A 26,065-nucleotide genomic window follows, 5' to 3' on the forward strand; every position below is an offset into this window, starting at 1 on the left:
TGGCAAATCATAATGCATGTAAGTCTCTCTTCTATTAATTGTGTTTGAGGAAAACAGGTTTGAGCTCTTGTTTACGGCTTTGTTTCATGCTGTGGACAACCTTGTGTAGGTGGATTGCTGAGAAGTAGCTTGAAAGTTAGAGCGAGAGATGTATTGTTTTTCATTTGGGAAAAGGTAGGAGGTAGAAGGTTCTTAATAATTAAACTTAATACTCCTGCTAATACCTCTACAGGTGCTGTGCTACTAACAAGAACCGGTGTCTGGGATGGGAGAGAAACTGGCAGAGCATGAATCACTCAACATCTGTTATGTGAAATATTTTGTTCCCCCCGGTGCTCTGCAAACCACATGCACTTTTTGAAGAAGCACCAAAGGATACCACCTACATGTCTGATATATCAGGCAGAAAGGGAAGTTAAAATACACATTTATGTACCACCTTATCCGTGAAATATTCTTTATTCCTACATAAAAGACAACTTGTGTCTTTTTTTTTTATAAAAACACAGCACGTAAGATTGGCATGGCAGCTAACCTTTAAAAGTGAAATTTACTTAAATATAAGTGGAGGGTAAGTAAATGCGGCAAGAGGCTGCCAGCAACCTTTTGAAAAACCTCTTTAAGTATAAAAACCAAAACTCTGACAAGCAATATACCCGAAAATGTCAAAGCATCATACTCAGTTAATTTTGTTTTAATGTCGGCCTCCTTGTTGTGCTGGGATTAAACCCGACTCAGAAGGCACTGCCATCTCTAATCCTTGCTTGGCATTGCTCCATTATCTTTTCAGTGGATTTGTTTGATTTAAAAGGTTTGCTGATACCTATAAACAGACCCACTTATAACAAACAGTCTGCTATGAGAGAGATGCTATTTGCATTGCTTTGAAGTCCCCGCAGTGCACTCTCAGTGACACGGTCACAAGTTAGGTCTCTGTTTTTTTGAAAAAACCTCTCCAATCACGATTTGAACGACACATTGCATTCTGTTTACAGCCCTTTTCGCTTTTATTGAATAGATGTTGAAAATCCTTCGGAGAGGAAAAAAAAAAAAAAAAGTTAAAAAAAAAAAAAAATGCACAACAGCCATGTTGAGATGAAAAACAAGATTGACTGACAGAAACAGTAACATGTGATATACATTGAAGGTCTTTGCACATACTTCCTTAACGAATGCCATGCAATGGGGATATGATCCATGACTGCAGGTCACGTCTCAAGTCTCACAAGTCAGGGATGATCTTGCCTCCCAAACCAGATAAACACTGTACGTCTCTACCACTGCTTCCATATATATATTCACGAGAACTTATTTTTATCTTAATTTACACAGAGGGAGCAGTAGCCAAAGGCCTGCTGCAGAAACTACTTGAATGCAGAAACACAAGACGATGAAAAATTATATGAAATCACTTTATTCTCAGAGTGTGCGGTGATTCCATTTTTGCAGGAAAGTTACAGACTGAAATATCTGTCTAAAATGGCATGCAGTGAGGCTAACAGGTGGAGTTTCGAAACACAGAGAGGACACGAAACGATTATATCAACAACCTTGCCTACATCGCACACCATAAGCATGCATACATTTTTGTCAACAAATAGGGAGAGAGAAAGAGAGGGAGGGAGAGAGAGAAAGAGAGAGAGAGAAGGGAGGGAGAAGCGTGAGAAGATTTCGTACAAAAGAATGCAACAAATCAACATTTTTTTTTTCTTCTTCTTCAAAATACCAACCACCAGAGGACAGAAACAGGACCGGCTACGGACGAGAAAGGAAAAAAATACTGCACCATTGTAAGCATCTTCTCAACACGTACAGAACAGAGAAAGACAGATGCAAGGAGACAGAAACATTAGACAGTTACATTCAAGTCACATCACAGGAGTATTTTTTTTTTTTAAGTGGCATATTTTTCAGACAGTTTTTTATCATATTAATGGTTGTATGAGCGGCTGAACACTGAAGTGGACTCGGCATCTACTGGACGACAAAATATTGATTACGCATGACTTGGGCAGTTTGTTTGGGCAGTGGTCTATAAGCCATTTAGAGCGCAATCAATTGGCATTTACAAGATGATGATAAATGGTTTTATGATGGTGTATGAGATGTAAATGGCGATCTGATATCAGAGCGCACCAGTTTGGAAAAGACTCACCGGTGGCCTGAAGAAGTCCGTACACTGAAGTGTTTGTTGCTTGGAAAGTCCTATACAGTGTTGACTGGGCAGTAACTGTAGCTGTCTAGAATATTCTTGGGCCAAACAAGAGATATGTCATTCATAAATAAAAGTTTGTGTGGGATTGCAAGGCCCCTAGCCATGTAATTGTGTCAGTTTGTTTTAGCAGAGAAGGCTAATTACGCTAATAGAAGGCTAGTTATGGTAAAAATCTAAACTTCTACTACAACATAAAGCTAGAATACCTGAGAATTTTAAAATAAACAAGATATGCAGCAAATAAATAAGAATGAAACCTCTTGTCTAAGTCTACTACTACCATCACTATTCTTTGGTTTGATTGGATAACTGCTCTTGTTAATGGTCGGGAGTGTTGCTGATGCATGGTTTCTTAACTGCGAACAACTATCGGTTGCTAACTATGTGCTAACACTCTGAACAGAGGCCGGCAAAGGCAGTTTACAAGTACAATAAAATCACAGGAAGTTCAATAAATGTGCTCTACAGGCGACTTTACCACACTGTGACCTTTGAATGATTTGAAATATACTGTATTCACCATTATCACTAAGCGCCGATAAAAGCTAAATTTCCCTCATCTATGCCACAGGAATGCACAACCTCAGAGTTAGCGTTATCGCATGTTTAGCTAGCTCGATTAAAAACGGTGACAATGTGGCAAAAAGCTGTTTCAGAAAACCTCAGTTACTACAGCTACTGTGTGCGTGTGGATCACAAAAAACATTTTCTATCAAAATTTACCACAAGATTCACTTTAAAACCGGTCACTGCTAATTGCACATTTATTTAGCTTTCCCTTAGACTTCTTGTGGGAATTTTTTTTCTGTACATGGCAGCTAAAATAACTCTCTGCATTAACTTGTTTATGTCATGAATCGTTGTGTATATTAGATTCATTCTAGCATCTATTTTCGGATTATAACAACATCAGGTTTAAGTTATACATTTGTGATGTATGTGTAGGCTAACAAAGGCATCGTCTGAGGCCTACATGTCCAAGTTTGTGTGTTACCAGCACAAGTCCGGTGGAATGTCTGAAATATCTGGAATGTTTTAACAAGACACCGTGGAATGAAGGAGAAATAAAGAAAAAAACAAGGCATATGGAGAAGAATTAGATTTTATCCTCATCTGACCGCCTTTATACTTGTGCCATTTTAATAATTTACCTGCAGGACAGACTGAACTCTGCAGAGCAGGTAAACATTTGCTCTCGTATAGTCGTTGAGCTTTCATGCAGGGCTCGGGGCTTTTTTTAAAAAAAAAGTCCCTCATTATTTCAGTACATTTCTCTGCATGTGTTGTCTGTCTTTGAACACCCGCTGACTGATTTACATCTCGGTTTGTGATTTTTGAACAGAAATCCTGGTTGTATTCATCGTTCTGTAACGTGTGACTGGACGTTTTTTTATGACACAAAAACAAATCGTCCCACCTTCCCCCCCTTTTCTCTTGTTTAATCAAATATGTCTGACCTACAAAGGCTTCACTGTCACTATGCAGACACCTCTGTGTCTTAAACATCGACTAACACATTAAGGAGTAAGTTTAAACACACAACAATGAAGATTGTCTGTTATTGCTGATTTGGGACTTCACATCAGTTAAACCAACGGATACAGGACAACTTCATTTCGAACAATATATTGCACTATTGTCACTGTCTGTTCACATATAGTGTGTTCACAACATAATTGTGTTTGTGAAGTTTCTTTCTTCTTTTTTTCTTTTTTTTTTTACAAAAAATTGGTGGAAATGTCAACACAAATCAAAATTAACTAGCCTGGTCTAAACTTTACACGTCCTATTGCAAAAGCAGAGCGAGAGACACCTGCCACAGGACATTACAACTGAATTTTTTAAACCACAAACATGAATAGCAAGAAAATTTATAATACGAATTTGCTTTGAGACAAATTTCATGTATGGAGAACATATATGGTTTTCCCCATGGAAGAACATTTTAGACACAAAGTCAATCGTCGCCTGGCGGACAAAGATGTCGATTTAAATAAAAATGGAAAACCAGTTATTGCCTCAAATATCAATGTATTTTGCTTCATCATAACAAATGAAATGGTATCCATATGTGTACTTCACTTCACAAAAGTTTACTGCATGCATAAAAGAACAAAAATAATCAAAAAAAAATGTCTCATATCAAATTATCTCCTTCACTTTTCTGGTTTTACAAGTGCTGTTTTTGACTTCACCAGCGCTCATATTACATATTGACAGTAAACCAATGAGAACATGAGGGACAGTTTATGGGGTGAATCCTCACAACGGAGAACCAATAAAAACTTAAGTATTTATATACACTGTATGTATCAAATATTAGCAAGAACATAACAGGAAAATTCAATCAAATTTTGATATGATTTGGATAATTTCTTAAAAGTTAAAAATATGGCTTATACTCTTAGTCATCTTGTTATATGTCATATTTCACTCATATATAGTTCTCTTTTTGTATAACCCGAGGCTATTTACAAACAAAAAGGGTGGATGATGCGTGATATCTGGTCTTATTGTGCTGGACATATTAAAAACATGGCATCAAATTCGCCTTGAAGTAAAAGATACTGGATCTGTGCAGGTGTTACGTACTTTTTAATATCAAGGATTATCAAGAAAGACGTACGAGATTTTTTAAAAAGTAAGTACCACTGTCAGAGATCAGATATTTTAAATCAAGGATAAAATCATGGCACGTTAACTCCAGGACAAGTTGAGTTGAAGGGGTGGGAGGGTGAAGGGGTGAAGAGAGGTGAGACCGCAGGTTGGGGCGGGGCAGGGTGGTACGGTTTTTAGTCTTGGTTAGATGAACGTTGTAAGAAGTTAACCAAATTTCACCCAAAACACTGTTACTTTTTATTGAACATATCCATGAGCGGAGCCGGGATGAATTTCATAACCGTATCCACGATGCTCTCTTCTTCCTCCTCGTCGCCGCAGCCGACTGGAACGGCCTTTTTCGGACGGGTGAGGCTGCCCTCGGAGGCCTGCTCCATAGCAGCCGCTGCCTCGGCTTCCTTCTCCTCCTTCTTCTTGATGCCGTACTGCACGGGAAAGAAAAGACAAACAGGGAACCACATTTAGCTGCATACAGGATTTATTTCTCTAAAATAAAAAGGAAAACTCTAGTTTTGACATTGCTAGTCTTATAAATTGGCCATTTTAAGTAAAGTTTTTGTAGCTCAAGGGTTACAAACACAAGTTGTCAGATGATCAGACAGGATTTTAGACACTTTCTGAACTTTTTCACAGTCCCTTCCTATAGTCTATTATGTGCAATAACATGCTCTTATTTGACTTCCAACTGAACTCTGCCCTTTTTGTTTGAAACCTATATTTACCCAGAGAATATGTGACACTTTCATGCTTCATTTGTACTCAAACCACAGTTTGATGCACCTATGGGCCCCTCTTGAGGTTAGCTTAAGTGTCCCACCATCATAACCCTCAAGCAAAACTAACCCTAAACCAAACCCTATCCTTCCAAATCTGTAGCCTCCTGCCCCTGAGAGGGTCTGTGGATGTCACTGAAGTGAGACAATCTGAACAAATGCGATACATACAGTACGGTATATGAGGTGAACTTCTCCCCTTGCTTCAAAAGGAAACAGGAAGTCTTGTGCTGATGCACTCACAGCTCTACTGAAGGAATTCATGTGACTGACTTCAGAATGTGGCAATTTTTACTCTAAATATAGAGATGCATGAGGCGTGACGTGATCATTTCATGCATTTTGAGGTAAATTGGTTGAAAATGATTAGTACTCTGGCAAAGTAATTCAGATTTCTTCATTTGCATGAATTAGCTTCAGGCTGCTCCCTCATGAAGTTAGTGTAGCTTTTTTGGATCCTGAACAGTTTCAAATGTAGTCAATAAAGAGTTTCATGGATTTCTGCAATCTGAGTTAAAACTGGCCCAGACTTGTGCGTGTGTTTTTTTAATGAGTGTACATGGGTGTTTGCATACATGAAACTCGTTACTCCGGTATTCAAAGACGAAGCTTTAACTGCCGCTGGCTCTAATCGGACCTCCCAGGATATTTTATATTCAAATTACCAGGAGAGGCACTCAGCAGGTGTGCTGGACAATGCTAACAATAAGCTTTCAAAACCCTGTGGCCGAACACAGCTATTACAGTAAATCAAGAGTGTGTTTAGAGGAAGAGGGGAAAAAAAAGAGGTTAATTTGAAGTAATAGGGTGAACAACACCAGCTTGTTAATCTGTTTAAGCGGGGCCTTAACTGTGAAAATGTTGTACAATTTTAGTCTTATCATTGCTCAGTAAATGTATGAAATTAAATATGAATGATTATGTGAACACGACTTGTTCTTCCTTCATTGAAGATATCACTCAGCTGACGCAATGAAAACTTCCACTGGCACTTGAAAGTTTCTATGGAAACATATTTTTCACTTATGATGTGGCATCAAAAATATACTAATACGAAAATAAAACTCTCAAAACAGTTAAAACTTTTCCTTTTCCTGTTAGGGACATAACCAAGGTTTCATACTTTCATGTGACGACAACTGACCCATCTCCATGACAACTGAGCAAACTCTCTGACGCAGTTGAAAGCTTTTTTTTTTGTCAAACTACTATATCCAAGGTCAAAAATAAACTTTCACATTCAACATTTTCCCAAATAATCAGAATACACATAGCCTGCTGTAGTACTGTTGTTGAGTAAAAGCCTTGGATCTCTAGGTTGTTTTTTTTTCATGTCATTTAGTCTCCTATTATTGGATATTCTTTAGACTCTTAGTCTGATCGCCAAAAAACATCAATGGATAATCTTGAAAAGGTGAGCTTTCAAGCTTTCAAGCTTTCAAGCTTTTAAGCTTTTAACTTTTAATGGTATTGCACTTCAAATGTTATGCCTTTTCAATTGATTTTTATAGCAATATCAATTGTTTTTCACCCTACACGTAATAATTCTATTTGAAATCCTCAAAGAACCATTTATATTTCAGAGCGTTTGCTGAAGATCCATTTAAAAAGGATTCTTCACTAGATCAGTTGGATCGACAAAGTACTTTCTTGAAAATGGTTCCTATTTTTGTTCTTTGGGGAACCATTTATGGCTGCTATCTTGGAGATACAAGGTTTTTGCACAGCAACAACAGCTTAGAAGAAACAAGCTTGGACAGGCTAACACAATTTACCGCTAATGCTCCATGTCAGTTTAAATACTGCATCCTTAATTGAACTTGAAGCTTTTATGAATCTAAACAGACGGAGAGCGGATGATATTAGTTCCAACTTCAAGACAATTTAAAACCAATATCTTGTTAGCCTTTGTTCTGACGTTAAGGTTCTGTATTTCTGTAAGTATGTTTTGTGCATGTGTGGTCAGAGTTTGAGTAAAAAAAATCAATACCGCTGGACTGCAAGGAAAAGGTTGCAGAGCACGGGAAGGTCAACAGGCTGAGTGATGGTTGATCTTGAGGCAGAGATGCGGAAAATGAGCTGGACTCCTCCGTGACCTCTTTGCTGCTCTCCCAGGCACACGCTAATGTGATTCTGGAGCAATAAATATCTTAAAGGAAGACTACTAGTGTCCGTTTCTGCTGTGAAAATGTGCGCAGGGGCAGTGTGAGCATCTGTGTTTGTATGTCTTTAGAGAGGAACAGTGGGGTTCAAAGAACAGCAAAAGAATGCAAACACGACGGTTGTCACGCTTTGATATTTCTAAGAAATGCCTCTGAGGAAAGTCTTGCTGTGTGAGTGACAGGGTAAAGACATGAAAATATATTAAAAATGAAAAGATCTTTAAAATGAATACACAATGTAGAGCAGTATATTTATAATGGAAGACTATCAAGGCCGATTCCTGGTTTGACAGCTTCTCTTATTCTGCTCTAATAGTTTGCTCAACACTGGATTTTAAATATAATTCTGCTGGTGGTTTAGCCTAATATTATCTCCACATGATCATACTCCAGTTGGCAGATTTATATGTACAAATAAACAATTGAAAAACATTCACAGTGAACATTTTGCAGACATTACATTCAAGAAAAATGTAATCCTGGTGGTGTCGCTTCCTCAAATACTCTTATAAGCAGCCTGATTTGTCGAATGTTGGGAAGATGTGATTGGTGGAATCAGAAGTCTTAGTTCAACACCTGAGAGATGTTTGTTCTTGACATGGTGACGGAAAAAACCAGTGGTACGATTGGTTGACGGATTTCTCCTCTGCATCTCCTTCTACCCCCTTGTTTGTTCTTTGCTTTCCTTCCACGCTGCTCTCTCTCTCTCTCTCTCTCTCATTCTCTCACAATCTGTCTCACTCCGTCTTTCTCTCACTCTCAGACTTGTTCCACAGTAACAAAGGCCTGCATCAGTTGAAATGAACACAGTCACGCTTAGTCAGCCCCTCTCCACTCGCCATAATCAAACACTTCCCAAAGATATGCTGTCATATCGCTCTCTCTCTCTCTCTCTACACCATCTTTCTTTTTTCATAGTTGTTCCAAAACTAACCTAAAGAATCGCTGGGACTCAGTGGAGTGAAGAGCTGATTCCCAAACTCCAGAGATAGTTTTACAAGGGCTACACATGGAAAAAAAAAGTCTCAAACTCAACTGGAAAGCCCTCAAAGAATGTTCGAGTCAAATATTCAATGAAACATTAGCAATGTCAAGAGCAATATTTCACCGCAAGCTGCAGACACTTTGATCATATATTAACATTTTATTACGGATGAATTAAATATTAAGTATTCATTCATCAAAGACATGATAGTCTCGGGGAGACAAAAAAGGACCAGCAAGACGGAAAATACTTTTGACACTTTGAGGCATAAGAGAGAGGACGGATCTAATCTAGAGTAGTCCAGCTTTTTCTGAATAGAGCACACAATGAAGCAACCCAGTCTCCTACTCATTATGTTTTATATGCAACTACTTTGCACTGGCTAATTAGTTTTGCATACATACATAATGCTGCACATATTCGTGTTAGTGTAATAGTTTTCTATATTTAACCAAGACCATCATCTTTCCTTCAATAACATAAACCAAGTGCTCTGAGTTGCCCTAAAAATATCAATAAAACAGTCATACTCAATATAAAACTGTTTTTGTTTGATGTAGTTCAGATGAAACTGTTGACTGTGAACCTCATTTTAGGTTTTCCAGGTGACATTGTTGCTGCTTTTCAAATTAAATTTAATTCCTCCCCATTGTATTGCCGCGCTGGCAGAAATCTCAGCGGTCATGTGGGTGCTATTGTAGGGAAAAACATTGGCACTGAATGTTTAATTAAAAAGTTTAAAGGCCCTGAAAACATGTTCTCTCAATGATCTTTTTACGAGTAAGGTTATTCTACATAAAAGGAATATTTTCTGCTTAGTTAGAACAGTTTTGATTGTTTAAAATGAGAGATTTCTGCTTTTCTGTTTTTCTCTGTGCTCTTCTTTCTGGTTTATAGTGGGCAGGGCTAAATTGGAGAGAGGTGATGTCACATTCTTCCATGCACCAATCAGGATTTAGCAATAAATCGAAATTACTGTTAACCAAATCTGACCCACACAGTCCTGATGAAGTAGATTAGCATGTTTTTTAACATATCAAGTTTCAGGGGCTTTAATATAAATGTATTGTCATAGGTGGATAAATAGGCAGCAGTAGGGGTTCAGTGTGCTTTAAACAAACTAGGTCATATTCAGTGTTGTCCCACAATGTGAAGGCAAAATTGTTTACCATATTTCCTCAAATACTGGCCGGGGCCTTTAATTACCTTTAGGATATTAGGCCTTTATTAGAAGCAGGATTATATTAGAGAGAGGCCGTTATTTCTGATTCCCTCTGTTTGATAAGTATATTTCCTCATATTTTAGTATGAAGTCTCCTTGTTTTCTGATCTGCTTCCATTTGCTCTATTAAATTTTTATTACTGCATTACTGGTAATCCACTTTCTCCGATGTGAGGAACAATAATTATAGTGCTTGAGTTCCACTGGAATGGGTAGCTTGTTCATGGATGTATGTTCGCTAGCTTAGCCAAGTTACCCAGGTTACCGTAGTTACTCATGCTCATGTAGTGTCCTTGCAATCATTATCATTAAAATATGCACTGTTATCCCCGTATTTAAACAATATCACGTCTCCTCCGTCCCCCTCCCCTCTGACAGTTGGCTGGGCTATGCATGTTATCATAGAACTGGAGTTACATCCAGGTAGCTACTATTTATGCTTAACTGGCATAGACATTATATAACAGGCACCAGGAGTTTATCCACCCTTGTTTTTCCCCCAGCCTGTTTGTGGGGCCGGCCTTTATTTGTTCGTGTCGACCATGCTCCTGGCCATCATCAGAGACTGGGCTTTTAATTTACTACCGTCTTTTATTTGAGGTAATACGGTACACCTGTTCTGAATGGCCACACTTGAAGGTGGAGCAAGAATTTGGATATGTAGAGAGGGGAAAACACGATAATTGTACAAATAGGCCCACTTATAACACTGCTCACTTTCACACAGTCTCTCCTCAAAGGCATTCATGGTGTTGCTCTTGGTTGAACACATAAAGACAGGAAGTAAAGCTTGGGAGAAAATCAAAACCAGCATACTTTCACACCTCCAAACACCCGGCCAATCACTGTTGTCAGATTGTAGATATTGCAAAGTTTGGAAAAACTGTTTGAACGGTTTGAAGAATACTGACATCTTTACATTTCCTCCGAAACATATTAGCCAATACAAACTGGTTTTTATATCAAGTCCAATTAAAGGTAAAGCTGTTCATCGCCCCGTTTTTCTTCATTACACCTCAAGTGAGTAAATATTCTTGCAAATAAAAATGTTACCTTCATTGATTTTTGTGCTTCAGTAAGAGTTATGAATAGCTGTATTGAGGTATTTTACCTTATCCCTGATGCCCTGTCGGATGTTTTCTCTCTCTGCCTCCATTTTTGCATATTTGGCCTTCCTCTCCTCCTCTTGTTGTCTCAGCGCCTCTTGTCTTTCTTCCTCTTTTTTCTGAGCATCAGGGTCCTTCTCCTCCTCTCCACCAAGCATCTTGCCCATGTCTTTGGTGGCCCCTGTTATTGGTGACAGAGAGAGAAAAGTGATAAATGAAACAAATGTTAAACAGAAATCTTTTAATGAATGACATTGATAATTCACAGTAATTGGACATATGTAATGGGTCTCAGCTATCTGCTGTTGCTAAGCATTTGATGTGCACTGGCACATCTAAGATTTGGTTAATTCAGTAGCTTTGCATAGCTTTCATTGCTTTGTATTTAAATCGTCTTTCAGGCCAGTGAAAGAGCAACGCAATCTGTCCTCGACTGAACCAAAGACAAAAGTGTCTGACAAAAGAGAGAACAAGAGGTGACCACCATGAACAAGAGTCCGAGATAAAAGACACTGCAATAAATTATTACCAATTCTCTTGATTGCCTTTGTGCTGCTCACTTTTGCCTTTGCTATCTCCAGTAGGAATTCACATCCTCATGCAAAGCATCCACTTGGACTATGGGTCAAGACTTGATGACAAAAGGCTTGGAGTGGTGTTGAAAGGGCCGTAATAAACAGACAGTGAGGCCCTTTCTGCCACTGATCTCCTATCTGTACTTGATACATGTAAAAGTGAAGCTCTTTGTTGATGATGCTTGCATGTCATTAGAGATGCAAAAAAAGTAAATTTGATTAAGTTTTCATCTTGATGAATACCTTCAGGCACTGACATCTTATCTACTGTATCTTCACCTCTTATTTGGTGCATCTGGTGTGTGCTACAAGCATCAAATGGATGATTCTGCACCACGTGATTTACCTCCAATGCCGATGTTCCAATGAGGGAAGCAATGTGTCTTTCATTGCATAGACCAGATTTTGTGACCCATCACAGATGTGCAATAAATGATAATGTGGTTACAGTTTTAATTCATTGTGATATTCCCCTAAACATAACCAAGTGTTTAAATTGTCTAACCCTCACCATAACCGTAGTTTATATAGTAGTTGCCATGGGCATGTTGTGGTAGACAAGACTTTTAAAAATGTTGGCATTGAACATAATCTGGAGTGCCATTGTGGACATTCATTCTTTCTTTCTTGTTCAACATGGAAAACAACTACCATGGAGAGAGAAAGGCAGATATTGCTTCACAGCAAATTTTGTATTGTCAGTTCTTGAATCATAGTTATCAAGACTTTTCACAAGTGCTATGCTGCGATATCAGTCACACAGGAAACAATAGAAGCTATCCTTCAAAACACAAACATTGCCACATTGAGGGTTGATTTCTTGTTTTTATTAAGCCTGCGTGTGTTAAAATTGATCTCGGAAATATAAATCAGACAAAGACAAACATCAATACAATACAAAGTTACATAACCCCAGTATTCTCCTTTATGCTTGTTATACAACAGACCTTAAATGCTTTGCTTCATCTTGCTTCAAATATTACATGGCCTTCTGTCATGTTCTTAACAGAACATATTCTCATTAAACTCCCAGCAGCAGGAACATTTTAACTGGTTAAGTAAAACCCATAAAAATGAAATGTTGGTATTATCCTTTAAACCAGTGGGTACTGGATCCCCTGCATATTCTGAGCGGTCCTGAGGTTTAAATCAGGAAGTTGCACAGACTAATGTTGAGTGTCAGCATGCATGTTGAGCTGCTCCTGCAGTGCGATTGCACATTGCCTTTACACAGGGCCTTGGCAGTGTGTTCTCACTCCAGAGGCATTAGCTCTTCTTTCCAGCTCAATGGCTGGAAACAAGCCAGTGCTCTAACAGTGGCCTCACGAACCCTAAACCCACGATTCTCTGCTCACTTCCAGCTCACAGGAAAGAAATTGATTTTAATGAGAATTGGACCTCCCGGAACACACCGGGCACATTTAAATGACCCTAGCTCTTGCCTTGCCCACAGTCCAGCAGCACTTCCTTTCACTATTTGCTACTCAGTCTGTGCACATTCTCTCTGGAGGAAAAACTCAAAGACACAGCCATCTGCTTCAGCCATGAAATTGATGAGACAGCGGTGACCTTGAGGTTCCTGGCTGCGGTCCTAACTTGCTGTGTTGACGGACCAGGACAAGCCCCAGTCCTTAGTCATATGGAGTGGGGTGACTGCTAATTAATAAACAGCCGTGTTCATGTTGTCGTGTTTTTTAAAATGAACTCTTTAGCATGCCTGACTCATGACTTGCTGCTGTGTTGACGTGTGTCGGCACTACATTCATCATCTTGAGGCTTTTGTTATGCCCTTGTAACATGTGTAACATATACAGCAACATGATATGTATTATGAGTATGCAGTTAGGAGTCTATTCTGTCCCTTCCCTATTATCTATTCTTAAGGCTAGCACAGAATTTCCTTGCCGGCACCAAGGAGATTTTGGGTTTCATTGAAAAAAACATGTTTGTATGTCTTTATAAAGCAGAACCTCATAGTGTTACTTTCTTGCTTTAACACTATTCACACTATGTCTTAAAGATTCTTTCTGCTTCTCTGTACTTCGCTCCAGGCCACAGTAGAACTGCTGAATATGACGGTAAACTTTCTCTCTGACTTTGTTGCTGGTGGCTTGAGGGGATTTTCCAAATCTTGTATGTGTAGCAATCTTTACAGAAGCTAAAGTCATCTCTGCGGGGGAATATCCCTCATCAGGGATAATAATTTTCTCTTTAGCCAAGCTGAACAAGGAAACTTTTGAAATTAAAACTTTTTTTTAACTTTCGGGTCTGCAACTACAAATTTAAAATGGAACGCCACACTCGAGACATTGTTTGAGCTTAGGCTTCATTAGATATATCTTCCTACGATCCTGTCATCATGACCTTTTCTCACCTTCTCATTAGCACTGCCCCTGATACTAAAATGTTAATGCTTGCAAAGCCAAGGAAATTGGGTTTCACTATGGATATGATGTACTATTTTTACCCTTATAATAACTGAATTTGAGAATCTGACAAATAAAATATGATATATGTCATGATATGTAAAGGATGGAACTGTTAAGAGTAGCAAATCCAGTTGTGTTGAATTGTTTTAAACTCCACTGACTTTTTCAGGGATCAAACCTATTTAACTTTGAAATGTGTCACTACACAAGTACATCCTGATTCATAAATGTCCATGGTCCAATGTGCAAGCCTTGTCCAGTTCACATCTTTGGTAAATGTTGGTATTTTCCAATTAAAATCAGAAAATCAGATACTTGACTTATTTGTGGACTACTGTAGTTGATTTTACTTCATTGCAACTGCTGCAATTTTCTCTCTCATTTTCCACATGTTACAGTGTCTCCCCCAAACCTCCACATGACTAATCTGATGCTCAAGGCTAATTAGCTCGTCTGATTTTGACGAAGTTGCTGTGTAGCAGCGTGAGACAGTTGTCGTTCCCAAAAGTCATCAAACGCTGCCAGCTGTGGAGTCTGAGAACACCAAGCAAGACGAGAAAGCTCCAGAGGAAGAGCTGAGAGACTCGACTACAGTTAGAAAAACACTGAAACAAAAGTTCTTAATTAGAAAACACAAAAAATAACCACATAAAACATAAAATAAAAACCACAATGTCAGTGTTTTTTAGCTGTGCAAGACCATTTAAAAAGGTAACCACAAAGCTGACATTTTGATTTGAAGCTTGTGTTTACCCAATCTGATCTGTAAGTTTTAGATCAAAGAAACCAAAGACACTTTTTGGAATATCTAACAACAGTTAAGGTGCAGAGACCTACCAAACCTACTGCAAGCCACTCAACCATTAAATATCTCTGTTGGTACACCCGAAAGAAAATAGAGGACAAGAGTGGTGTATGATATGTATGTGGTGGTGTATGATATGATGTATCACTTGTAACACCTGTGGGGAACACCTAAACTGTGAAATGGCATGGACTCTGGATAAAAGACCACTGGATATTAATTAGCTTTCTGTGAACACCAGAACAAAACCGGTGACAGAAGGGCCAGATGACGACTATGACACTCCGTAGGAAAGAGAGCAAATGACAGAAACATTAAAACCAGTGATTGAAATCCAAACAACAAATGATACGACTCTAACACTTCCCCTATTCTGAGGGCAAGCAGAAAATTTCCTTGCAGGCAACAAAGAACATAGGGGTTTCATGCATTTATAATGCAGAACCTTGTAGAGTGTCTATACATATAATAATGGCTGCTAGAGGCTTTGTCACTTGAGAGTACACATGTTTTGGGGTACCGTACGAGTATATACCTTCAATGGAGTCTAGACACTGGTGGTGGTGAAAGAGTTAGGAACAGCCTCGCTTAAGATTTGAATGGATGTGATATGGGGCGGGATTTTTAAAGAGCCTCACTGGAAGGACCCATTGGACAGCTGATTCTGATTGGACAACGGGGAAATTAACAGATTTTAAAGTTCGACAGCAGCAAGATGAGTGGCTCAGAGAAGTTGCGGTGCAGTGTGATTGGTTTAAGTGAAAACTCCTCAGTCAGCAGATTGAGTTGGCAGCGGGAAAAAAATCTAAGCTTCATTACAGTAACTGAACTGGAGTGTCTTTCATATGGAAACATATGGGGAAACCATTTTTCGTGTCACTACACTACAGTGTAGTCCTAACCCGTATAGTGACATCACTGCCATGAATGTGGAAAACTGGCGAACCGTGTTAACTCATTACTGCTTTACAGGGACTTTTTAGGTCAGCTGAGACCCCAGGGCTAATTTTAAAGTAGTAAAGTAAAGATGACGATTGTGTCGCCGTTCAGGCGGATGAGACAACTGGCATTTCCACCCACTGCTTGTGTTATAGTACATCGACATCCATAACAACATCCATCCTTCTTCAGAATGTAACCGCTGACACAACTGCCACAGCACTTTTGGAGAGGCTAAGCACTATCCTCCCTGAGGGACAAGAGAGCAGAGACTAATTGCTCGGGCCTGTGACAGGGCTGTCGTGATGAGGGGGGCCACAGCTGGAGTGCAGTGTAAGGTAAAGGATGTTAACGGAAGTGCACACTGCGTCCACTGCTATGCGCATCAGTTGAACCTCATCATGCAGCAGGCAATACCACATATCCTCAGGATTAGTACTTGTTTCAGACTTATTATTCATTAATGTGTAAATATGTTTAAAATTGCCCTCTGCTATGTTTCACTTTGTCTTCTTCAACTCCTGGGTAATAATAAAAGAGTTATATATTTTCTTTATTTTGCTATGTGATAGGTTCCATTCACCACACAGCTACTGTGGATGGAAGACATGTGTTTAGATGCAGTAACATGCTCATCTTATAAGAAGATACTGATGACATTATTTAGATATGTGAAAATTCTGCTGTTTACTATGTGTACTGCACTGCTTTTTTAAAATTGTGCATCATTTCATGGGTATGTGATACCATTTTGAGTTATGCCAAGGAGCGGTTCTCTTTCACCAAGCACCATCTGGTGCAAGGAAACCTGTTCCCAGAACACACCGTAAAGTTCCTGGATTCAGTGCTGGAAACTACAGTGAAGGTCTACTCTATGTTGAACAAGGCCAAGCTCAAAACAGAAGAGAACATTGAGTTCAAGGCTTGCTTACACTGACTCTGTTCCAGTTTTGTCATGGAGATAAACCTTTACAGCACCTTCACTGAGACTCTCAGTCTTCTCCAGATTCTCATCACCACACCCATGACAACAGCTGAATCAGAGAGGTCCTTCTCTACTTTAAATCCAGGATCCAGACGTTCCCGAAGAACACCATGACACAGGATCAGCTGAATGCCCTGGCTGTGCTCTCCATGGAGAAAAGACTTATCAGAAACATTCCTGACTTTAATAATAGGGTCACTGAGAGGTTTGCCATTCAGAATGACAGAAGTTCCTGTATATTTCAATGCAAAACATTTTATTTGTCCCCGAGAGGCAATTTGCAAATAAGATCAGACACACATACACTCACATAAAAGTTCCCCTGACCCCATTTTTCTTTGTTGACCTTAGTCTTCTTCCAACATCCAACAATATATGGCACACTGTGCTCTAGAAATTCTTAATATTTTGTCTAAATATTGTGTTTGTTAATATTATTATATTTCTGGAATGTGCACCAAGCAAACACAAACCAGACTCAGTCTGTAATCTGATGATAAATACTGTACCTTCTATCTGAGCACATTAAGGCTGCAACTAATGATAATTTTCATTATCTATTAATCTGTTGATTATTTTCTTGATTGTTTTAGTCTATAAAATGTTTTTAAAAATGTGAAAAAAGCCCCATATAATTTCCTAGAGCAAAGTGATGTCTTCAAAATGCTTGTTTTCTCTAACCAACAGTCTACCACCTAAAGATATTTCATTGACTCCCAATGGAAGGAGCAAATCTTTAACATTTGAGAAACAGAAACCAACAAATGTTTGGAATTTTTGCTTGAAAAATCACTCAAATGATTAAACTATTGGTTGCAGATTATATTTTGATATTTATATTGATTAATTGATTAATTCATCGTTGCAGCTCTGGAGCACATCGATCATAAAATACTGTACGCTATCCCTCCAGTTTCAAGGTTTGATTTCAGCCACTTGATATCAATTTCTTTATTATACATCCTTTATACTGTGTCAGTACTCCTAGAAACATTAAATCATATATGCTATATTATATAATATGATGTTATGTGTGAAAATAAATAAGTCAATTGTTCATGAGTTCAGTTTCAAATGCACATGAAAAACCTCTGTTTGTACAAGATGCCTCAAATGACTATTTCACAGAACACTGGTGTCCTGCAGTTTGGGTTAAATTGTATTTGGATGGTTAATGAAACTGACTGAATATGGCGCAGCCTCACCTAGAACATTTTTCATCAGCCGCCGCTGGCTTAGTGTGAAGACGAGCAGAAATTAAAAAGGATCAGAGAGAAGTTTAGAAGTTACGGATGGTCCGGTCACGCGGTGGATTCGACTGTGCGGCGTTACATAAAGGCTGGCATTAGATTTGGAGAGCGTGAGAAAACATGAGGAGAGAGTGTCTGGAAGTATCTGTGTGTGTGTGTGTGTGTGTGTGTGTGTGTGTGTGGATGAGGCTCCGTCGGGTATTGCAGAATAAGAACAAAATGTACAGCTCTTAATTCCCGCTTTGTGTGGGTGTACATGTATGATATGTGTGTGTGCACTGTCGCTGTCAGAGCAGAGAGTATGATCGAGTACGCGTCCTCCAGGTGCTTCTGAGCTCAGAGAGTGTTTCCACTTATATTTATTTGAGTGTGCGCCTGAGTTAAGGTTGCAGGTTTCCTGTTGACGGATAGGTGAGACCACATGAGAGGTGTCCTCTGCGGAGCCTAAAGGCACACGGAGAAGGATAGAGAAGGACAGAGAGGGCTGGAAATTAATAGCAGCGAAATAAGGTTAACTAGTATGAGTCAGAAAGCAAGGTTATTTCCACTCCAACACAGCAAATAAGAGAGATTCAGTGAGAGAATAAAAGTTAAACATCTGTGACAAGAACAGATGAAAGAGCTAGGCAAGGATGAAAATGAGCTCTAAGTGAGAAGAACAGGGAGAACTTGGGAAAGAGAAAAGAGACCAGAAACAAAGTGAAAGGCAGCAAAGTAAAGAAGTAGAGAATGATGATCCAAAGATAGCTGAGAAATTCATATCAGGGAAAAGTTAAGAGGAAGAGAGAGGAAAAAGAAATACATTTTGAGTAAGAGAGAGGGACGACGATTAATTCAGTGGAATAGATAGAAGAAGTGAACGGATGGTGAGAACAACAGAGAAAAAGGGGAGAGCAAGAGAGAGGGAACAGCGGGACCAGCTCAAGGACTCTGTGTTCCTGTTCTCCCATCTGTCACCCGTCCTCAGCAGTCCCACGGCTACCAACCAACGGGTCCCTGCTTAAACCCCCACAGCTCACACCAGTCATCCAGACCATCATCATCAGCCTCCTGCCCCCGGGCCGGTCAGAAAGGTGGTGTGAAAACTCAGTGGAAAGATCACCAAGTGAAGCAGAAAAGAAATTGGCTTGGCACAGAGAAAGCACAAGAAAATATTGGCGTTCGGTGTCCTCCGCTAGTTACAGCTCAGTTCTTTTAGTGTGGCACTGGTGCCCTCAGAGTCACTGGACTAAGTCACTAACAAGCTCTAATTAATTAATTAATTAATCTAATTAATTACCTGCCAAATAGACAAAGCTAGTAACTAGCTGGTGAAGAAAGTCCAATGTCTTGCAGTTAAAGCCAGATATTTTTTCTTAGAAGTTTGTGAAGACCACACCTGAAGTTAAAGAGGAGTGAGTATCTGACTTACAAGCATCATGAAGAGAGAAACTTGACTCCAAATGAACGCTAATGCTGCGCTGTCTGCTGGATATGTAAGTAAGCAACTGTTTGCTGACACGTTAGCCATAAAAACTTTAAAAGACAGTTGTGTTGTGGAGTGGGAGGAGCTATTTCAGATGCCCCTAGTTCCAAAAGTAAAAATCTCATTTATTTTTCTCATATGTGACATACACGACTCACAGTTTGAACACTCATGGCTTCTATTGACATGAAAGTCTCCCGGTTAGATCACAAGTACAAAAAACTGTGTTAGAAAATATCTGGGTTGTTGATAAAAAGGTAGGTATGAGACTGTGCACATAAAATTTCAGGGTAAAAGTTAACTATGACTCCCAAAATGCATTTCAGCACTGAGCTTGAAATTTGGTTGCATGTGCTGCTAACTTAAGAAGCTAACTTTACAATCTGCAGCATGAATCAGTTCACTTTTATTTTCTGGGTCACTTTTGCATTAATTCAGCAACTATGGCGCCACGTTTTGTTGACAACTTCAACGACAAAGCACATTGAATTCATTACGGCTCTGATTCACACTTCTGAATGGCTTCTTCTCCATAGCAACGGCGGCCGAGGCTCATGAGTATTTTATTCTAAGCCGTCTGTCAAAATCACAGACAAAATGTGATTTCTCATAAAACAAAGTTGAGTTGAAGTTGAAACTGGTGGTCACAACGTAAACCTACAGGTTCGTTACATTATCTAGGAGAGTGCTGAGTTTCTGTGTTATTGAGAATATTGTTTAAAGAAAATTTTGAAGCCAAGCCGACGGCCCCCAAGTGGTCAAAAAATATTATGCAGCTTTAAGAAACAAGCTGCAGGTAAAGCAGACATAAAAGATTACAGTATATCATAAAGACTGTTGTGATGTAGGTGCAATAAACAACTGTCTACTCTCTAATATCAATGTTGTAAATCTAATATTAGGAAATTTAAAAAAAAAATATACAGAACTAATTAAAAGTTTGGACAGACTTTCCCATTCACTTGAATGAGAAAGTGAGTCCAAACTGGTAAAGTTTGTCCAAAGAACTGGTCTAATGAAATAATCCCAAATATAGTCTAATATCAGCTCTTCACATCACTATATCCAGTGAGCGAGGCAGGTGGGATTCAATTTAAACACAGTTTTTTCTGAGGTAGAGGGAACCAATCAGGTACCAGTGTGGGTGTTCATAAAGTGATGAAAAAAAATGTTCTACATTTTGCCAACTTCTTAAAGGTCATGTAGAAGTTATGGTTGCATCGTGATGCTTAAAAAGATCTGTGGCTGTTTTTCAACTCCTACACAAAGTTTTTATCAATGTCAGACCTTGAAAAGATGAAAAAAAAAGGCTTTTGTGAAAGTGGCACTGAGTCACTTTTCACACCGAGCTGTCTGTGTCGGTCCTTGACAACTATTGACTCAATCAGGCAGCCTGCTCTGGTTTTTGGAACACAGTTGTCCTTGGAGAGCGCTAACAACACTTTGGGTAAAAGAAGAGAAAGCCCTGTTCAGAGCAGAAAATTGCTTCTATATTTCTAAGAGAGGCAGTGCCGACCAGGGAATATTATTTTCTAACTGAATGGTGCCAAGTTCAATCTCCTAAAATGTGTCCTTGAGCAAGACAGCAAGCCCCTTTCCTTTTCATTCGTTGTGCGTCCATGCGGCTGAGGGGACTCGCCTTGAGTGGCTTAAATGTCTTTGTGTCTTTTAAAAACATCCTTGAGCAGAACACTGAACTGCTACCAAAATGATAACGTCAGTCATCCAAGAGGTTAAATGAAAAATAATAATACGAGACTAGAAAAGCAGTACGTCCAAGACAAATTAGATTTGTGACAGCGGAGATGTATTTATGGCTAAGAGTTAATAAGAGTGCCTTAAATTGCATCTGGATTTTATTCTGATACAAGAACTGACAAGTGAAAATGGCTATAGTGTAAGGGTTAAGTCAGCCGATCGAAATTTTTTGCCACACTTGCATCACATACTAACCATCACAAGTTCACATACAGGCCATGTTCCTGTTATACTGCAACACTGAAAATAGTCAGAATACTCAGAAAAAAGGAAGATGCCCTCAAATGCAAAAAAAAAGTGACAGAATTTAATATGCTCAATATGTGCATGAATACAGGCACTATAAAAGGCTTGACTTCAAATAGTGACAGTTGTGAAACATGTTGTATTGTGACGTTTGCACAGATCAGCCTTAATATTAAATACCACACTCTCTGCCTGGACTTATCACTGGAGGCTCCAACAGACCAATGGAGAGATGGTTGCATCAGAAAGTGAGGACCTTAGTAGCAGATGATGTGGAAATATAAGAAGCGTGTCAGTCGGTGAAGGATTTGGCCAACCGGACAGAAACGCAGAACGTTTTTTCATGTGCTAGAAGTGAAATGGAGAGAGGGCACTCAAGAGGTGTGATGTATGTCTCCCCCACTACCCAACATACCTCAGTAAATCTCCAGGGTACATATGAAACAGAGGCAAGGGATAGATCATTCCTGTACTTTATCACCTGCTCGCAACCATTATCATTGGAAGACAGCCTCACAGAGTCTGGCCTCGGTGACGAGAGAGCAGGGACAGGCCGCATTTATCACCTCTGAGGTTGGCACCAAGGACGAGGCAAAGCATCCGTCCACACACGCATGCATGCACATGCACGCACACACATACACATGCACGCACACACACACACTGTATGCAGGTCACCACAGGAAGCATTTACTGGGAAATGTATTTATTTACCTTAGAAATAAGTGCAAACAAAGCACTTTCAACCAGATAAATAACACAATCAATCATAAAAATAAGATAAATGTACAACAACAAAAAAAATCATTTATGATTTATGACAAAAAATCTTCAGTCATTATTCTTTTAGTCATAAATCATATCCATCATATCTCCAAAATGGAATAATTTCTTCCCTTGTTAAATAAAATCTCACCAGGGTAATATCGCTTTCATCATCCATCAAAGATTTCACATAAAAAACTAAGCCAAAAATACCCCCAAAAAATGTAATAATTTCCATCCTGGTGAAATAAAATCTCACCAGGGTAATATCACGTTTAACAGTCACTTTCATCATGATGCTCACTGGCTCATTATATGATAACTGGCTTTGTATGGAATGTAACTCTGATAGCTTCTTCTGGCTCTTCAGATAAGCACTATCTGTGTCGGAGCGTGCTCTAACAACCCACGACAGCTCGGGGTGGCACGTTTGGTCGCGTGCCAGAGATCATGGAGAGCAATCGCAGAACTTCATAAGCAATTACTCTGGAGTCACTGGAGTAACAAGTCACGGAGGTGACGCTGCAGCAGGCTAACCCTCCACCAGTGACAAAAACTCCCACCGAAGAGTCACGGGGGAGGAAAACCGCAGGAAACAGAGATGAAAGTCCAGATGGCCACTTTGCTTCAAAACGGAGCAATTTAAATTGGATATGAGGTTTGCTGAATGAGAAAACAAACAAAACCTGCATTTCAGAAAAGTCAGTGTATGTGCTTAAACTAGCAAAAGTGCTAAAACTTTCAGGCGAGGTGTGCTCAATTGTTTAATTGTCTGGAGCAATAGAGTATAATAGCCTTAAAAGAAAGCAGAAGCATTTTAGTATGAATGTAATGTGGATTTTATTCCATGCTGACATTCGGCAACAGTGTGCCTTCTCCAGAGCTTAAAGAAAATAGCACAACAACAACATCTTTATAACTTCCATGGCAACCGGAGGTGAAGTAAATAAACTATTGTGTGAAAATAATCCATACAATATAGTCAGTAAGCTATATTACTATTGATTTCATTCCTATGTGCTGTAAATAGCATAATTTTCATGAATCTTACCACCACTCTTGTGTTTGTATTTATATTATTAATCATTGTTAGGGTACAAAACACCATGTAATGATGTTAATCACATGACTTTTTTGACACTATGCTGTTCCAGTCTTCACTATTCACAGTTACTGACCTCATTTCTGCTCTAATAAGAGAGTGTCGCTTTACATTCTCTTATGCTATGGAAATGTCTTTTGCAAGTCATGTTGGAAAGATCAGAATTGCGAGGAGAATACGCATGAATTAACTAGTGCTATGATATGATTGAAATGTGCAACGTAGCCACTCCTATCCCTCTGTTAAAATCCTGATAAACCAAATGATGTCTTGTAGTCAAATATCTGATATTGCAGCTTAAAGAAAAGTAACCAGTAATGTTTAATGTTTATTACTTTGTTCCACTCATATGTTTAACACTGTAAAGGGGGGGGGGGGACTGTAGAAAATTTGGCCAATTGCAATGGCCCTAAATAATTGCAAATATATTCTATTTTTATTCATATAGAGTATATTATTTACATATTTCCTACTAATTTAAGTAGATTTTAAAAAGGAAACCTGCTCCATTGACTCTAATGGACTGTGTTGTTGTTTAAGTAATAGAAATCGATCCAGGGTTAGGGGTAATCAATGAATAACCTTTAGACGTGGTTCACCAAAGTTGGTCAACATGCATGTGACATGTAATCATTTGTTAGTGTTATGCATACATTGCATTACTACACACATGAAACTGTGTAGCTTTTCTGAGATTACATTATTGATCCAACAGTTCAGCTTCCTTGATGCTGCTGCTGCTGAAGTGTCCTTGAGCAAATCACTCTGTAATAAAAAAAACACAGCACAACACTGTGATATAAAGCACAGATCTGCTTAAGCTGACCCTGACCACCATGTTTCATAAGTGAGATTTTTTTTTTCCCTACAAGATTAAATAAGGTATCAGACGGTGTTTTGAAGGCATAATCTTACACCGGGGCTTTTTTATGGGTATGTCTGTTTTTTTAATCCTCCTGTGTGCTTACATTAAAGGAAATATCTAAAAATAGCCTACCAGACAGCTCATTAAATGCATCTGTGCGAGACAAAGGTACTGATGCAGACTCTCTTACCATAATGAAGAGCTGTGCCGAGTCCTTGTACAATCAAGGATGAATGTTTGGGTTAAATATTCCCTAATAAATGAAATCTTTTTTTTGTAGGTTCATTTATCACATTCTGACAGAATTCAATTTCTTGTATCTAGTTGGAATTTGAATATCTTTTAGTCTGCAGGATAGGATAAAATACTCCCAAACTGGTGGGAAGTATTTCCTTTCACCTGTCATTTCCCCTCACAGTTCAAATCATGTGTATCTGTCTTGACAGTTCAATGGACTGCATCAAGCTAGTGATCCCTGAATTGGAAGTAATCCACCTGACATCCGTCTGAGGAGACTCCTAAAGATACAGAGCATAAATGGTGCCTTCTGGGTATCTATTCTTGGTCAATTACAACCTTTTCAGCTTGTGTTTCATTTGTTACTTCAAGCATCTTCCTGAGAGTTTAGCACTAAAAGTAATATGCAAAGTTATTTCAAGAAGCATCCATCTTCACATTTTTGACTGACATTAGTGCTCACCAACGTCACTCCATGCTATTCCTTCAATGGTTTGTCAATTTGATACTTCCCTATACAGTATATAGTGAAATAGCATGTTTCATCTGCTCCATATGTAAACAACCATACCAGTGGAACCCCTGATAAACCCAAAAGGCAGCACAATGTGACGTCAAATCCAAAGCCCTATTCCCAAATCCAAATCATTTCTGAAAATGTGAAGCATATTCCTGGGTATTACTATCCCTGATCTAAGGTAAATTAGTATATTCTATAGCATTTGCTATTAGAATTAAAATTCCTCATGATTTTAACAAATTTAAACAACAATTACCATGTTAGCATACAAAAAAATCAAGCTCCCATGATGTTTTACCACCACACATCATGTTTAATACATCAGTGGTTTCTCCCCTATTCATAATATTGACCAGCACATTCATCTAATGTCTAATGTCATCTCTCCCTCTTTTAGCTGTAATCTCGTCTACATCACGTCTACCACACAGAATTTGCTGTCTCACTTTGGCTCTCTGTTGTGAAGATTAACTAGCAGGCTAACTAGCTTTGTCGAGATACTAATAAATAATTGAGGTAATCAATCAGCTAGGGAGCCAAACAGCCAAACCTATTTTTATACTCGTAGAACGTACAATCTACTCTCTCCCTTTAATCTCAAATTCAGTGCTCGGTGAGAAAGTTTTTAAACTACGGATATGTCTGTGAAGCTTTGTGACGGCCATGTATGCCAATCAATCCAATCGCTGAGGCCATGTTGGGTCATTTTCACACAAATTATTCAAGATCTAATTATAACTGGCTTGTTGTGCTGCTGCTGCTGATGTTTGCTTTACTCTGCCAGGTAGGAGACTTGAAAGCAATTATGTCTGCGTCAGATGTGACAAATATTTGTTTAACTCAGAGCATTCTTTGTGAAATTGAATAATTGCTTCTGATAGGATCAAAGCACAAGTGACACATAAAATATATATATATATATATATATATATATATATATATATATATATATATTGGACTGCATTTGTCCTTAAATAGCTTAAAAATGCATGAATTCCAAATGGTTTCCTGTTCTTAAGATTAAATATTTCAACAGTAACGA

The 26,065-nt window shown here is 38.8% G+C and overlaps 1 protein-coding gene across 2 annotated transcripts in view; it reads right to left on the minus strand.

Moving 5' to 3' along the window:
• Positions 1–1,398: 1,398 nt before the first annotated feature.
• Positions 1,399–26,065, minus strand: part of LOC122991101 (complexin-2-like) — a 60,938-nt gene continuing 36,271 nt past the window's right edge. For both annotated transcript variants that reach the window (XM_044364733.1, XM_044364735.1), the window contains exons 3-4: positions 11,088–11,263; positions 1,399–5,259 (exon numbers count right to left, since the gene is read on the minus strand). In XM_044364733.1, the coding sequence (XP_044220668.1) occupies positions 5,065–5,259; positions 11,088–11,263 (371 nt within the window). In that variant the 3' untranslated portion in view covers positions 1,399–5,064. The remainder of the gene's footprint in view (positions 5,260–11,087; positions 11,264–26,065) is intronic.

The sequence above is a fragment of the Thunnus albacares genome, chromosome 10, assembly GCF_914725855.1.
Source record: "Thunnus albacares chromosome 10, fThuAlb1.1, whole genome shotgun sequence".
NCBI lineage: Eukaryota > Metazoa > Chordata > Actinopteri > Scombriformes > Scombridae > Thunnus > Thunnus albacares.